The 16,274-nt window shown below is 40.5% G+C and overlaps 2 protein-coding genes across 16 annotated transcripts in view; one reads left to right on the top strand and one right to left on the bottom strand.

Moving 5' to 3' along the window:
* Positions 353–10,848, top strand: ALDH5A1 (aldehyde dehydrogenase 5 family member A1). The gene is given in 12 exon segments (XM_021386369.1): positions 353–388; positions 554–620; positions 623–942; positions 1,088–1,171; positions 2,617–2,787; positions 3,080–3,196; positions 3,626–3,769; positions 4,623–4,766; positions 5,561–5,719; positions 7,231–7,400; positions 8,137–8,195; positions 8,351–10,848. Coding segments are annotated over 12 exon segments (1,677 nt in total). The 3' UTR covers positions 8,557–10,848.
* Positions 11,738–16,274, bottom strand: part of KIAA0319 (KIAA0319 ortholog) — a 64,978-nt gene continuing 60,441 nt past the window's right edge. For 12 of the 15 annotated variants that reach the window (XM_021385533.1, XM_021385532.1, XM_021385524.1 and 9 more), the window contains one exon: positions 11,738–15,317. Coding sequence is in view for 2 of the 15 variants with exons in the window: in XM_021385534.1 (XP_021241209.1) it covers positions 15,286–15,317 (32 nt within the window). In the remaining 13 variants the exon portion in view is untranslated. The remainder of the gene's footprint in view (positions 15,318–16,274) is intronic. The other 3 variants (XR_002434776.1, XM_021385535.1, XR_002434775.1) reach the window with 2 other exon arrangements.

The following is a 16,274-nucleotide window of genomic DNA, read 5'->3' as shown; positions in this document are numbered from 1 at the left end:
AGGCCCTAGAGTGTGTCCAAAGGACAACAAAACTGGTGAAGGTTCTGGGACACAAGTCTTATGAGGTGCAGCTGAGGGAACTGGGATTGTTTAGTCTGGAGAAGCGGAAGGCCAGAGGAGACCTTATTGCCATCTACAACTTCCTGTCAGGAGGTTGCGTCAAGGTGAGGGTCAGCCTCTTCCCAGGTAATTAGGAGAGGTAACAGCCTTAAGTTGCACCAGGGGAGGTTCAGGTTGGACATAAGGAAAAATTTCTTCACCTAAGAGTGGTGAGGTACTGCAACAGGCTGCCCAGGGAGGTGGTGGAACTGCTGTCCACGGAGGCTTTCAAGAAAAGGGTGTAGATGTGGCAATGAAGGACGTGAAGGGCATGGGTGATGGTTTGACGGTTGGACTAGATGATCTTTAGGTCTTTTCCAGCCTTAATGATTCTAAGCCTCCCCTCTCCCGAAGGAGAGAAGTCATGATGTGGTATAGAGACAGAGGCCGTAGTGGAGGTCGCAGAGCCGCGCACCCTCACGCCTGACGGCCGCGTCGCGCCCCGAGCAAAAAGCGGCTTCTGGCCCAGCCCCTCCGCAGCTCCTCCTCCGGGGCGGTGCGGTTAGGCTCGGCCCGGGTTCCGCAGCCAGTAGCCGGCGCGCAGCCATGGCGAGCCTCCTGTGGCGGCGGGCGGCAGCGGCCCGCCGCCTCCTCCTCCTCCCGCCGCCGCCTCCGGGGCCGGCGGCGGCGCGGCGCGGCAGCTGGGCTCTGCCCGGCGCCCTGGTCCGTCGTGGCGCTTTGGTGGGCGGCCGCTGGGTAGAGACGCCCGCCGCATTCCCCGTGCGGGACCCGGCCAGCGGCGACGAGCTGGGCCGGGTGGCCGACTGCGGCGAAGCCGAGGCGAGGGCGGCCGTGCGGGCCGCGCACGAAGCCGGCGCCGCCTGGGGCCGCCTTCCCGCTAAGGTGAGCGGCGGCGGAAGATGGCGGCGGCGGGGCGCAGGGCGGTGGGCGGAGCGGGGCGAGGCGGAGTGGCGTGGTCGGCCGGTCCTCAGCGGGCGGCGGTGGTCGTCCTGTGTTTGAGGACGACGGCGGGCTTCTGTCCTTGCAGGAGAGGAGCGCGCTCCTTCGCAGATGGTACGAGCTGATGATTGAAAGGAAAAAAGATCTGGCAACGATCATAACGGCGGAAAACGTGAGTATGGCGGCAGGTGGAAGGCAGGCGGAGCACGGCCCTTGAAGTATGCATCTCTAAGCTCCACATCTGCCCAAACCGTTATCTCGCTGTGGTAACACTTTTTTTTTTTTTTTAAGAAATATAGCATATGGATGCTAATGTTAAAACTGAAAGCTGCCGACACACCTGCTATGCATGTCACTAGTTACCACCTTATCTCTTCTATTAAATGTTTTACCTACAATGTTAGGTCAAACCTAGAATATGCATTGTGTGTTCACATTGCTGTTAAGTCAGTGGATTATGTTTCAAATGTCTTTACTTACATAGTGAGTACGTACATAACAAATACATTTAATTTGATGACAGCAGTACCTGGCTGGAATTACACTTGCACTGTTTCATGTGGTACAATGGCAATATGTAAACCCAAACTGTGGTCTTAACGGCAAAAAACTATTGTGTTGTATCAGTTTCATGCCTTTAGAAGGGAAAAGTTATGTAAATAATGCTTTTGTCCCTTAGTATACAAAATGAAGATTAGAGTAACAATTTTTTTTTTTGGTCTGGTATTGCGTGAAATTAGCAGTTAGATCTTGTAGCTTATGCCTAATCATAGCAAAACAAAGTTACTAACTAGCTTCAAAGGATGTGTGCAGATATACAGTAGCAGTAAGAAGAACAAGCTTTGATGAGGATCATACTGTTTTTTGGAGGCTACTTTTTACTGCAGTCTCTTAAGGGCAGGGAAGCCATCTGACAAGTAATTGTTAACTGCAGTAATTACGATAGTGTTTGTTAAACTGACACACAGCCTTTTCAAGTCAAAATGATTTTAGTGCAACTCGTAAGTGTGTGTGATGGTTTATGTCTGCATTAGTGCCTGATTTTGGATCAGGGTGTACCACTAAACGAGTCTCCCAGCTGTGCTCACTTAATGTGTTTGAGTTTGCATCGCAGAGCAGTCTGGAAATGCACAGACTGGTGGTGTCTTTTTGAATAAAACCATTCTGGAAGGTACCACAGCAGCTCCTCTGCTGTGTTCCAACAGCTAAGGGTCATCAATCCACAAGAGCAGACCTGAAGGTCTGCAGAGCAATACACCCAAACACATTGGTCCCTGACAAAAGCTTGTAAATGTTTTGCCTCCGTTTCTATCTGCTTCTGAATGGTAGTAGCTGGTAACTGCAGAGTTTGTAGATAAACATAGGCTACATCTGCTATTCCGTCTCCCTTGTGGAATGCAGGTGTGAAGCTAGGCACAACAGTCAAAGCACACAGCGCAGGATGAGTGTATGTTGAAACTGTTGCAGGTGAAATAATACCAAGTTCTTTCTGGAGACTGCAAGGTATGCAATACAGGATTATAAAGTACTTTGAAAAGAATTCTGAAATTACTTCAGTTTTTTTGTATTGCTTTAGTCTGCCACTTACAGTGCATTTTCAATTTGATTTAATCAAAGGGAAAACCTCTGAAAGAAGCAGAAGGGGAAATCCTATATTCTGCCTCATTTCTGGAGTGGTTTGCAGAAGAAGCTCGCCGAGTTTATGGTGATGTCATTCCAGCATCCGCAAAAGACAAAAGAATCCTGGTGCTGAAACAGCCGGTAGGAGTGGCAGCAATTATAACTCCAGTAAGTGCAGCTGAATTTTTCAAATCATATGAAGATTTTCAGCTTAGCTTACAGCATCAGGCCTTATGGCTCCTCTTGCCTCAGGAAACACCCCTGTAAAGTTTCATTTCTACCCTGTGCTTGCTTGCTTCATTGGTCAGTAGTGTTTCTTTGTAATGTTCACTTGGGACAAAGCACAACACGCAGGTCTGTTTAGACTGTCAACAATTCAGTAACTGCAGAAAACAACAACTACTATTGCTGCAAAAACTGGAGGCAAAATTTCCCTGATTGCTCTTTCCTCTCATCCTAGTGGAATTTCCCCAGTGCTATGATTACCCGGAAGGTTGGTGCAGCTTTGGCAGCTGGCTGTACAGTAGTAGTGAAACCTGCAGAGGATACACCTTTATCAGCATTAGCTCTTGGAGAGGTGAGCTTTTATGTGAAGCTGTAGGTTAATGATGGACTGAAGCTGTAAATTAGAGCCTACAAATGGGGTTTGTGGATAACTTGAGCCAATTTCATACATGAAGAAAAGACAAGTTGGCTGAATTGATGCAGAAGTTTTATTTCATTTGATGTCTTTGGAAGTTGCCTCTAATACAGTCTAGACTCTCAAAGTGGATCTGGCCACTGAAGCACGGGAAATATTTTTGTATGTTTTCTTTGGTTACTTTGAATGATAGCCAGCTTAAATGGGAGCGAAGCTGCACTCATGACATAATGGCATCTGTTAGTTGTGGTGTGCACCTTGAGCTTCTTTTGACTTCAAACCAATTTCTTTAAAACAATAAACATTAAATGACTATTCCTCATACAAAATGCACTGATAATGCAATTTCTCTTTCCTTTGTTGCAGCTTGCAAACCAGGCTGGAATTCCAGCAGGAGTGTATAATGTTGTTCCTTGTTCAAGACAGCAGGCATCAACTGTAGGGGAAGTTCTGTGCACTGATCCATTGGTAGCCAAAATATCTTTTACAGGCTCCACTGCAACAGGAAAGGTACATAAGTGCGCAGAATATCCTTGACGATTATTACTGTGATTATATCAGAAAGGTAGGGGGAAATGTGTGCTTTCACATAGAGCCTTCTTCTTTTCTGGCTACTGTACACAGATTGTCCAAATAAGTGTGTACCTGTTGAGGTACTGCCTATTTACTTCAGTGTCAGTACTTCACAGAAGGATGCCTGTGTGCAGCTTCTGGATAATTGCTCCTTACTGAACGACAACCTGAGCACTTCTGTGTAAAATGTGTTTTGTACATTGTGATAGCACACTAATATGAACACTGAAATTGAATTTCCAAGGTGCTGTTTGGGAATAGCTTCCATATTGTTCTTGTATCAACTTTAGCCTCCTGTCAAGCCTTATTCTGTAAACAGGCTTACTCGTCAGTCCCCAATGAAATCAATAAAACTGCAGAGCATGGCTAAAGATGGAAGAATTCTATGCAATGGCTGTATGCAGAATGAAGAAAAAGCCTGACACCTAAAGTAAATCTTAATACCAAATTCTGGCACATATTAGAAAATTGCTGTGAGTAGTCACAACTTTTGTTACAAAAAAAGAAATGAACAAGAAAACGGGTGGCAATATCAGTGTATAAAAGCCTGACCTGAATCTGATGAAAATCCTTTTCTTTGTTATTTTTTCAGCAGAATGTAATCTCTGAAGACTTTAATGAAGGAAATTATTCCTTGTATTTGTGATGGGAGAAAACGGGTGGTCTAGCATAACAGAGAAGATGCAGATTAACTCCCTGCTGGAGTTAGCTTCTCAGTGCCTTCCATCTGTAAGCTCTGCAGTTCCTTAGTTTGCATCTAGTAGAAGCAGAAATTTCTGTGTTTCCTCAGATACTGCTGAAACATGCAGCTGGCACTGTGAAGCGAGTTTCCATGGAGCTTGGAGGGCATGCTCCTTTTATAGTGTTTGACAGTGCTGATGTGGACCGTGCTGTTGCAGGAGCCCTTGCTTCTAAGTATAGAAACTCAGGCCAGGTAAGAGTAATTATTTTGTGCTTGTTTCTGGCAACAGAAGAGCCGTAAACATAGTTTAAGCTGTAAATAAGCTATTTTGTATATAAGGAAGGCATGAAACATTTCATTGTGGAGAGAAAGATGCTGGGGCCACATATGGTTGCGGGCACGTAAGCCAGCTATCATGCAGCAAGTCTGAGTAACAACAGTGTAAAATCACATCTATGTTCTTTCATGTATATAGAAAGTAGCTGTTACTTTTGGGAGACTGTAGTAATTGAAGTAGGATTCAATCAGAGCATAGGGGAATAGCATAAATGAGTATGTTAGTAGGCAGCTGAAAGCACTGGCAAACAAACTCCAGGAGGAAAGAAAACTCAAGTTCAGTTAATGAAGGAGTTAGGAGAATAAAAAAGACCCCACACTACCAAGTGTGAATTGAAATTCTTCTGCTCATTTCAGCATTCTCTGGTGTGTGTAATTAGTATGTAATATTTCTTGCAGCTTCTGAACTTGGCTTGATCCGTAGACCAGTATCCACAGAAATGACAAAGCCTTTTCCCAGCATAAGCAACTTAAATTTAACAATATGGCATATTTTACGCAAATGTTTACAGCTTGCTGAAATTGTATTTCTTAAGCGAGTGGGGTGGTGGAAGAAGTGGTAGAACTAGGTAACAGCTTAGCATGATGGAGAAGACGGAGAAGACAGATCACTGTAGTATCCTGTCGTTGTGGCATGAGGGGCGGAATGAATTCGTAATGAAGTACAATATAAACCACTGTTTGCTTTTCCTTTTCATGTTTGCTTTCAGACGTGTGTTTGTGCAAACCGTTTCCTGGTGCAAAAGGGAATCCATGACAAATTTGTAGAAAAGTTTGCTAAAGCCATCGAGAGCGAGCTACGTGTTGGAAGTGGATTTGATGCAAAAACTACCCAGGGGCCATTAATTAATGAAAAAGCAGTAGAAAAGGTAAAAAATAATTCATTTTTGACATCTTAAATTCCTTTTTATGATCCATAAAGTAACTTAGAATACTATTTAACTCTTTTATGCTTCTTTGTAACAAAGTATTAGCGGTGTAGTTGGAAGTGCACTATCTCCTCCAAGCTTGTGTGTATATATAAAGAGATGTGGCCCGTTAATGCGTCATTCTCTTATTTCCATTAAAGGAAAAAGAGATTCCTCCTTCATGAGAAAATAAAGCTTCCAAATTATTTCTCGGCTGTTCTGAAGACGAACATTTACTGAAATTGGATATGCTGTGAGAGTGATGTGGTGATTCCACAATTCTGAAGCACTGTGATTGAGAACTCACTTTGAGGACATTCCTTTGCCTCTGTTTGGCAAAAGCTAAGCAAAACAACACACTGTGATTAGAAGTACCAGAGCTCTGGATGTTGTAATCATTTGAAGTCTTATGTGCATAGTTCGGGTCTTCTATTTTGAATGCCTTGTGATTCCGGGAATTTTATTTTTAAATTGTAGTAAGTCACATTTTCTGTAATATTTCACCCTTTCTAAGGTTAAATATTATAAACTATTCTTGCAAATTCTGAAAATACTCAGAATTAGCTGGGAGACAAAGGATATAATGCTTGAATTTCTTTCAAGTATACGGATGTAATTAAATTCCTTCCCTTTGTGTATCACAAAAGTATTGTGTATATCATATGGTCATACGTACAAGTGTGCAAGCACTGTATAGTCATGTAACTGCCTATTATTTCAAGGGAGTATATTCAAGGTTGAGAATACTACTTTGGCTTTCTCATTAATTTCTTGTCTTTGGATGAATTGTAAATACACAGGGGTAGAAAATGTCTTAGTCAGTCCATTCTTGAAAACTTGCTCTGTTGTCTGTTTCTCTTTAAATATGTAGCGATAAGCAGGACTAACGTGATGGAAATAGCGTTACAAAAGGTGGAAGGAAAATACAGCGCTCACCCGGATCGGAAGATCTGGGGCTCGCAGGAAAAGGCTCCCACCAAAGAGGGATCTCCAGGAAGAGATCCTTCCTCAGGGGCAGTCAGCCCTTAAATGAGGCCTAAGAGGGGTGGAGCCTGGCTCCCTTCTGGTTGCACAGGTGAATTGCCTTCACCTGTGCTCCCAGGGCTGACTGGGTCTTTCCTCCAGGTGCTCAATCAGTGGGTCAGGCCATGACTCAGCAGTTCCCATACAAAATGACAGACATGTACTTCAGTTTTCACAGTGCCTGATCATGAATATCAGGTGTACTAGTCAGTCCTTTTCTCATGTTACGTGTTCTCCTTTCATTTCAATAGAAAAGTCAAATGTTGTTAGACTGGGGGCATACTCATAATTGAATTCAAGAGAAATTTTAAATAACTGCAAATAGTTTGCAAAGTATAAACCTCTCTTCAAAATCTGTTTAATGCTGGAGAGTATTATTTCCTCAGTGAAAAATACACTGATGTTCATTATAAATGCTAGCTTTGAGATTCTTGTTTTGCATATCTCAGGTAGAGAGGCACATTAACGATGCAGTTTCACAAGGAGCATCTGTTGTGACTGGAGGGAAACGTCACAGCTTGGGGAAGAATTTCTTTGAACCTACATTACTGAGTAATGTTACAACAAAAATGCTTTGCACACAAGAGGAGACATTTGGCCCTTTAGCACCAGTTATCAAGTAAGACTTTTTGAGATTAAAACACAGCAATAAAAATAATGAAATATTGTTTTGAATAAGTAAGATTTGATTGACTGTTTGCCAGACATTTTTGTAAGGCCACGTGGGTCTTGTAATAAAGCTGAAGTACGTATCTGGAAACTTACTGTGTGTATCTAGTTTGCTTGTTTCTCTCTTGAGCTGATCTAAGCATTGCTGCAGCTTTTTGAAAATTATTTTCTTTTAAATTGCATCAGCCATATTAAGCAAGGGTGATAACGGCAAAACGCTCATAAATGTCATGTTTTGCAGAATGCAGTGGGAGGCAGGAGTTTGCAATTTATGTCATTTGCTAGCCCTAAGTTTTTCTGACTGAGGATTACCTAGTTCTCTTTTCTCCTTAAAATCTTCTCTGCCTCTGTCCACAGCAACTGGACATGACAGAAGAATGTACGGTCATCTATTGTAGTTGAGATGGTTGGGGAAATGAGTGAGCTAACTCATGTGAAAGTAAACGTTTAGCTACCAGCATCTAGGAAGGATAAAACAATCCTAACTACTTAATTGTAGTTTAAATTGAAGCAAGTGGTAGAAACTTCTCAATTACTTTGAATTTAAAAAATTAATTTTGAAAATACATTTTTAAAAAAACCTGCGTATTAACTTATTTCTGATAAAGCTGCTTCTTGGCAGTAAGTCAGCAAAATGCAAGGTCACTGGCAAGCCTCATTTGTATTTTTTTTCTTCATATTGACAGATTTGAGACTGAAGCAGAAGCTATTGCTATAGCAAATGCAGCCGATGTGGGGCTAGCAGGTATGCTTATCATATCTCTTACATGCTTTCTAGAAGCTTCAGGATAAGGGAATCTTTAATGAAGTAAGAAGCATCGTATCAGTATCTTTATCGGTCTTCTGCTATTGTTCCTCCTGACTTTATTTTCATTTTGCATCTCTGTGTCTGCACGGCAGGATATTTCTATTCCCAAGATCCAGCACAGATCTGGAGAGTTGCAGAGCAGCTGGAAGTTGGAATGGTTGGAGTCAATGAAGGCATAGTCTCTTCAGTTGAGAGTCCTTTCGGTGGGATAAAGCAGTCTGGCATAGGACGAGAAGGCTCCAAGTATGGCATGGATGAATACTTAGAAATAAAGTACGTCTGCTTTGGAGGCTTGTAGCAATCTTCAGAAAGCACAATCCCAACATCTTGGAAAAGAGTGCTGTAGTTTCAAAAGCTTTTTGAACCACAAATATGTTATGAATGCAACTTTTACCTTCCTCAAAATTAAGTAATCCTGTCCTGTATGCGAGACGTACTGACAACATTATGTGCCACATGTTTTTACATGTTTATACTAGAGTACATTGTTTTTCAGCAATGTGATCATAGTGCCCATTACTTCTAAAAAGGAGCAGGGAAGAATGCACATTTATTATTCTTAGGTCACCCTTGTTAGTTGGAAGGCCTTGGAGATTTCTGCATTATGAAAATAGATTATAATCTGTGTCAAGGGGAAAACAGACCACCTTTTTCTACTGCCTCTATGTGTGTGTGTGTGTGTAGGATGGGGGAAGTGTTGGGAATGGCAGACTGCCTTTAAACTTCTGTGCAAATACTGACATTTTCTAATGTGGTTGTATAACTTTCTTTTAGAAGCGGGCATCTCTTCTTTTTTTTTTTTTTTTTTAACTGAGTGATAATCTGATGCTTATGAAAGATGAGGAAGTGCTTGGTACAACTAGTAATCCAAGCAGGTGAACGAACAGCTTTGTAAGTGCATCTTAATATTGGCTGCAGAGCTGTCAGCTGTTCAGCCTTTGGGCTTCTGAGCAGAGAGCTGTAATTTGTGCCTGACAGCTTGCAAGTTTGGGATCAGGTATGGCCCTTGTTTGGTATGCATGTGATTCTCCATTGTTCAGGGAAAATGGCAGTGCAGGACAAACAGTTGCTGGCTCACTGAAGAGCAGGAGGAAGATGGGATGTGTAGCTGCAGGAATAACTTACAGAATTTTAAGGGGACGCTGAAAGGCCTACATGAATGAATCCCAAATCATGACGTGAGAATATATATAAACTCTTCTGTGAAAAGAATGTAACTGTCCTTGGGTAGAAGAAAGGTCGCTTATGTAAATGTTGCTTAGTGTCTACAGTGTTACTTAAGACCTCCAAAGAATATGAGCAGATGGTTCAGTTCCTCTGGGTTTTGTGCCTTGAATTGGATTTATGGTCACACAGGCAAATATCCATTACTGAGAAAGGTATACAAATTTTTAAACTTAGGTAACTTGTAGTCTAATAAGGATTTAAATAAAAATAGTTAGAGACAAGACTTTTACCGATAATTCCACTATTTTAATGGTCATCTTTATATAAAGATTCCGTAGTACGAAAAAAACCAATTATGTTTAAACATCATTTCAATGGAAATTGGAAGAAGCAAAGTGCAATATTAATTTGGCAAATAGATCAGCACTGTAGAGGCTAAGGGAAGAAATTTTGTTTCCTGTGGTTAACTTATTTGGTGGGGTTATACCCATTAATTATTACAAATAAAGGCAGGTAACATATATTTATACAAATGAATGTACCCTATGAAATGGGCTATTTTAAGAAACTTGATACAATTAGGCGAAAAGGTACAGGTAACAGAAGACTTAAAGAAAAGCCAGAGCTGAGTTTCACAGGGTTTTTTTTACAGTTACACATAAGGTAGCATTAACTGCTACTCATTATTTCTAAATATTTTTAATGGTTGTATTTGTGTAGCACCTGAGAACAGGTGGGTGTAGAACATTACTTGTCAGTATAATGTATGTGTGTGCGTACATCCTGCCAGCTGAAGGACAAGTAAAGGACACTAACTGCACATCAGAAATTTCCAGCGCACCAAGAATACACATTTACCATGGTAAGGACTGGATACTGTTATCAGTTGTAGCACATTTGCTTTCTCTCAAGAACAAAAAGGGATAGCTTACTTCTACCCACATTAATTGCAAGAAAATTTCTTCTTCTAGCCAGCATCTGAGCTTGCACTACTGAGTGCACGGTCTGCCTGAATTTGGGGAACACAATGTTGTGGAACTGGGAACTGTTTGCCAGCTCTGGCTGCTGATACACTTTTATTCCTTGCAAAATGTAGCTCAACAGGAAAAAAAGCAGTTACTTGGTGGCAGGGTACCAATAGCACAGTGATGAAGGCACACTTACAGATATCATACACAGGTTGGAATATCTGCCACTTCAGTTGCACAGACTTAAAATATGCTTGCACTATAAAATCAAAGTCAAACTTATCTAATTTATTGCTGTATGACAGTGCAGTCTTGAATGTAGATGTGCTTCTTGGGACACTGCAGTTGGAGAATTTTTTAGTCTGCTGCTCTCTTCATTGCAAAATTAGTGATCTGATGCCTTTGTGAATTTAAAATCTTGACGTAATTTCTAAGAATAGCACTGTTACAATTAATGAGTAAATGTTTACTTTTTTGTATTTTTTTAACTGCCTCATAATAAGCACAAACCATAATTATTATGTTATAAATGAAGTTGAAAAATACCTTTGTCTAGATTGGAATGTGTCTGGATTCCAGCATAGTATCTTTGTGTCATTAAGGTCTACATTAGTAAGCACAGAATAATCTTCAAGTTGTTTTCATAGCAAAAGCTGTGATTCTTTTAACAAAAGATATACTTGAAACCTCACGTTTGAGTTAAGTTAGTAACGTTTGTGATGTTCAGAAATTCCTGGATTTAAAACTGTGATAGAAAAACATTTTCAATTAATAAATAATTTATGTGAAAGCATTGGATTTCGTGCTTTACTACAGTGTTCACTGTCAAACTCACAAGCCGACAGAAGCAAAAGTTAAGTTCAGTGCCTCAGATTTCCACAACTATTTTGCTGTGCCAGGCTTAGCACTGGAAAGAAAGATATTTCTCTGCATGCAGGTGTTCTGTAGGTGCAAGACTGGCTATCCCAATTACAATGCCTTGCATCTAAATCAAGTAGATGAGATTACTTTGACATATTTGTATGCCATCGGTTATTCCATATGCAAATCTTTTACACCAAATCATACATTTTACCACAAGAGATCGGCTTTGTAGATCAGAATGCGTTTCCCTGCTTTCAAGATGTGATTACCTGCATAATTCTCCATTTAAAATAGGTTTTTAAAAACCTTACTCCCGTTTGTCTCAGCAAATGATTTCTAATTTCCAGTTCAACTTACTGAAGGCCAACTTCCATCTTATTTTCTTATGTTAGCCTTTACATTTCTGTCATTCAACCGCTGCTATCTATCCTCTCAGTACAATGAACTCTTAAGAAACTACATTTGCCTGTTCTACTGGAGTTGAACATTTTTAGCTTACCAGGCAGAAACTATCTCCAGCTGTAGTGCAAAAGATAAAAGTTTTTTTTTTTTTTTTTCTGGTAAGTCACTCCAGGTAGTGCTTGGCCATTAGTACGCTAAGCTGGAAAACACATACATAGAGTAAGTGAGGTGGCTCCTGGTCCTGGCCACACCAACCTAGTAGCGGCGAGGTAAGACAGTCGGTGCTACTGAGAAGTATTTCAAGTATGACCAATATCTAGCATTTAATTTTGTTTAGAATAGCAAGTTCTTGTTCTTCACTCTGTCTTGTCACCAAGATCTTTGGATTTAAGGAAATGCATAAGTTAGCTAGAGTTCTGTGGCCTATCCATTTAGTTGGCAGACTATTTGTTTGTTTGTTTTTTAAAGACATCTATGATTGATTTTATGTTTTCATAAGCTTTGCAAAATGTAAATAGCAGTTTAAATGTTTTGTACATAGTAAAATAGCTTATACTGTTCTAAACTCCTCATTCATTCAAATGCTGTTGGGAGTCAGGCAATCCCTCAATTAAAAAGTATCTAGATTTGACTTGGCATTGAAGTAGCTGTATCACTGCAACTGTGCAGTCTTAAGGATAACTGTTTGTCCTTTGTCAGGCCTACTGCTTATAGAAGGCTTAACCTATCCTGAAGTATAAGGTTTAAGTATGGTATTCAGAAGGGTGCACAGGCAACTAACCCAAGGACAAACAGGACATGGAAACTGAATTGCAGTAAGACAGTTTTTTCTGCTCCCTAATATACTGAATTATGCTACCTCCCTGCATAACATTTCTATTTGCTTTTGTCAGTAGCAACTCAAGAGATCAGATATTATACTGCTCTTTTGAGTAGACTTCAGCTATGCCATACAATTTGTCTCCCTTAGCCCGACTTGAGTATTTAGTCCAACACAGAAAGTCTCAAAGAGTACCTCACTAAGTTCCTAGAAGAAAAGACAAAATTTTATTTGTAGTTACATAAATGTAATAGTTTCAGCTCAGAAGTGGGTCCAGTTACAATACACTGTCATTTTCAAAAGTAACATTTGTTAGAATTGGATTCTTTGTATAAATTCTGCAATAGCTCACCCATCCACCCAGGGGGAGAAGTTTTTCTATACACAGACCAGCTACATGATGTATGGCTCATTGGCATCCGGTTCATACTTTATGCAAAACAAAGGGTTGGTTTTTTTTTTTTTTTTTCCCCCTTTAAATTTAGTTTCCAAGCCTCAGGGTTCCCTTGTCTTGGGGAGTTCTGGACCTAAAAGGTGTATAACGAAATAGGTTTTCCTTCACTGCAGAGGCATGAGCTCAATATTCTAATTAGGTATCAGTGATAAGCAATAGCTGATGTTAAGAAACTAATTCACTTCTGCCTTACCTTCCTTCTAGAGAAATATTTTCCTTTTTCAATCCTTATAAAAATCGCTAGAAGACCAATATTTGTCATTTTATTACTGCCATCCCAGAACTCGGCTGATGAGAGCCCATTACCAGTACACTGAGGTGCAAAACTAGTTTCATGTGGCCTAAAAGAAGAACAGGAAATTTGCCTAAGGAAATTATTTCAAGAATATTACAACTGTTGAAAGAAAGTTCAAGCTCAGCATCGACAATTTATCTGTTTTTGGCACAGTGAACTTCCTTGCATGTTTACAGTTAATTTTGTTTGCCACAATAAACCAAGAGAAAAACATTATACAAGCAACCACATCTGACAGCAAAAAAAAAAAAAAAAAACAGGAAAAGGAGCTGTCTGTGATGTATCTGGCTGACTGCTCATCTTCTGTTTACCCACAAGGATGCAGCTGAAAGTGTATTATGACAAACAAAACAATAACATCCTTTTTTTCCCCTGTGCAAATAAACTCCTCTGTGATTAGACTGCTCATATTTTTCTTGAATTTCTCAACAATTCATTCTCATTTAAAATGAAAGGTTGAACCACAGGACAATGGAGGCTTTGGATGTGTATCACAGCAGACTTGCCTAGGTATATTTCTGTTTGTACTGCAGCAGTGTTTTAGTTAAGAAAACTATGAACACAAAACATTATTTGCAGTATGACAATGTTGAATACTTGAACCTCTTTAACGCATCAGGCAGTAATGGCAAGGAAGTTTTTCTAAATACATTCCCTACTTAAAATGCAACAGAGGCAGCCCTTCTACACAGCTAGATAACCTCTACTTGTGCATGTATCAGCCAGCATCTGTAAATGTAAAACCAAGATGGAAGTGAAAATCCAGAACGTACACCAAAACTATGATGAACTCCAAGTGTTGGCACGCTGTTTGTGTTCTAAGAGAGCATCTTACCAATGCCACACTGTGAATTTCTTTACAACGGACCTAGAGCCATACATGACAAGCATACAAGCCATACATGGTATCTCAGAAGAGCAGAGGACATCCCTGTTTCAGAAAGAAGCTGCTATATGCTTTCTGTGCATAAAGGAAAGCCGTGTGGAAGTAAATGTGAGGACTGTGTAGTTGCTTCAAACCCAAATATAATTGATAATCCAAATTGCAAAGCTATCAGCAGTCCTACATTTGGCAACTGTGTTTGCACCTTAACAGTTCGCTTTTCTTCTCTTTCATTCCACCTGACATGCACCAATAAAGCAGTTTTTCTAGAAATAAAAATGTCACTGAATTGAGATAAAAGCCTTGCTATATTCACTCCTTATTTCTTGACAAAATTATGCTTAAGACGCCAATGTGATATCACAAATTCACAGAGCCAGAAATGATTATTTTTAAATCTTGGTGGAAGTTCGTATTAATTGCAAGCCTCATACTATGAACGAAGAATGACTTCTCCCTCCAAGGATAATGGAACAATTATACCATTAGAATGAGAGAGATTTTTGGAGAGGCTGCTCCAAAAATCAGCTTTCAAAATGTAAATAAAATACAATGAAGATGTCAAAGTGTTACCTAGGGGACAGAATTCTGTAAGCATCCTCCACTTGGTAAGTCCTTGGGCAATAGAAGCGTTAGACCAGTTTCTTTCTTGTTAGAGTGAGAAATATTTAGCCAAATCATGCAGATGATCTCATGGTACATGAGCTTGCCACTGATCTCAAGGTTGGAACCCATAGCAAGAGTGTGTGTGGGAGAAACAGCCCAGGGAATTCTGTAGCATTGATAAGAACAGGTTTCTGATTAGCTGCTTTACTAGAGTACTTGAAAGAACCATCTGCTTCAGCACCAGACTTGAAAAATGTAAAATAAATCCCTAAACACGCAAGTGACAGACTTGACAAAATTGAAGGGTGCTGACTGCACTGACACGTACTAAACAGTAAGTTCATTGATAAAGGCACACCAGAGACTTAGCATAAGCAGTAATGGAAAGATGCTGTGGAAAAAAAAAAAAAAGCTGGAGAGCAGACAATATAGAGCACAATACTAAGGACTGGCTGAAGTTTGTCCTGTCGAGTCTTCTTACTGTAAGAAGAATGCATTCCTGTAGAATGTGAGAGGGTTGTACGTACGATGAAGCCCTGGGCCTCAGCATTTGACAGGGAGATCAAGTCTACTGCAGCCAAGTATTCAGGTTCCCAGTTCCTGTAGAAGAAACACAAAGAATATGAGAAGGATGTTGAAACAGAAGAAACTGATGGCATTCAACTTGTGAAAAGGTTACCAAAGAAAATGGAAGAAACGTTTCATTAAAAGTTTGAAACTGTATAGGAGTCTGTGACCTACTGAAAGTAAAGCACAGTAAGGCTGTGGCTGAAACACAAATATAAGCATAGGTAGACTGTAGTGCTTCCATCTCCACCCAAATAGACCTCCCGGGGACTAAAATACCTGTCCAGACCTTATGATGTATGGAGCTCTGCTATATGGAAGTTGCTCTAGTACATGAAGCAGTGGTGGGTAGATATCATAGCTACAAGTGTGCACAGCAGACAGAACTCTTCCAACAAGTAGCTATGCAACAAGAGGAGTTCAACAGGCACAGTATCTGGGAATGTGAGCTAGAGATCAGTGTATGGTATTGTGTACTGTTCCAGGCTAAGAGACAGTCCTGCCTTAAGGCAACACAACGTAAATCCTAATCTAATCTGAATCTGATAACTTAAGTAACTCATAAGATGAAAGAGACCAAACCCTTGTCTCTGTTCAGAGTAGAAAGAAGAACCTTCCTCCATCCCCTTAAATGCCGCTGTATAACAGACATGATGCTGTCAGGATGAAGAATGAAGAACATGTGAGAAATGGACAGCATCCAGGAAAAGCCAGCCGCATGAAGATGACCCACTCATCCATCTGCATGAGAACCAAAGCCACCAGAAAAGCACATAAGGAAACAGTAATTGGAGATTCTCTACTGAGGGGTACTGAAGCAGCTGTTTGCTATTCAAGTAACTTCCTGAGAGAAACTTACTGCCTACAAGGAGTTTGCATTTGTGTAGTACCTGAAAGGCTGCTGAGCCTTGTGAAACTTACAGACTATCATCTGCTACTGCTATTCCATGAGTAATGACACTGCAACAAGGCATCTTAGAACCATCAAAA

Source organism: Numida meleagris, chromosome 2 (genome assembly GCF_002078875.1).
Source record: "Numida meleagris isolate 19003 breed g44 Domestic line chromosome 2, NumMel1.0, whole genome shotgun sequence".
Classification (NCBI taxonomy): domain Eukaryota; kingdom Metazoa; phylum Chordata; class Aves; order Galliformes; family Numididae; genus Numida; species Numida meleagris.
This window is presented reverse-complemented; position numbering and strand designations above follow the sequence as displayed.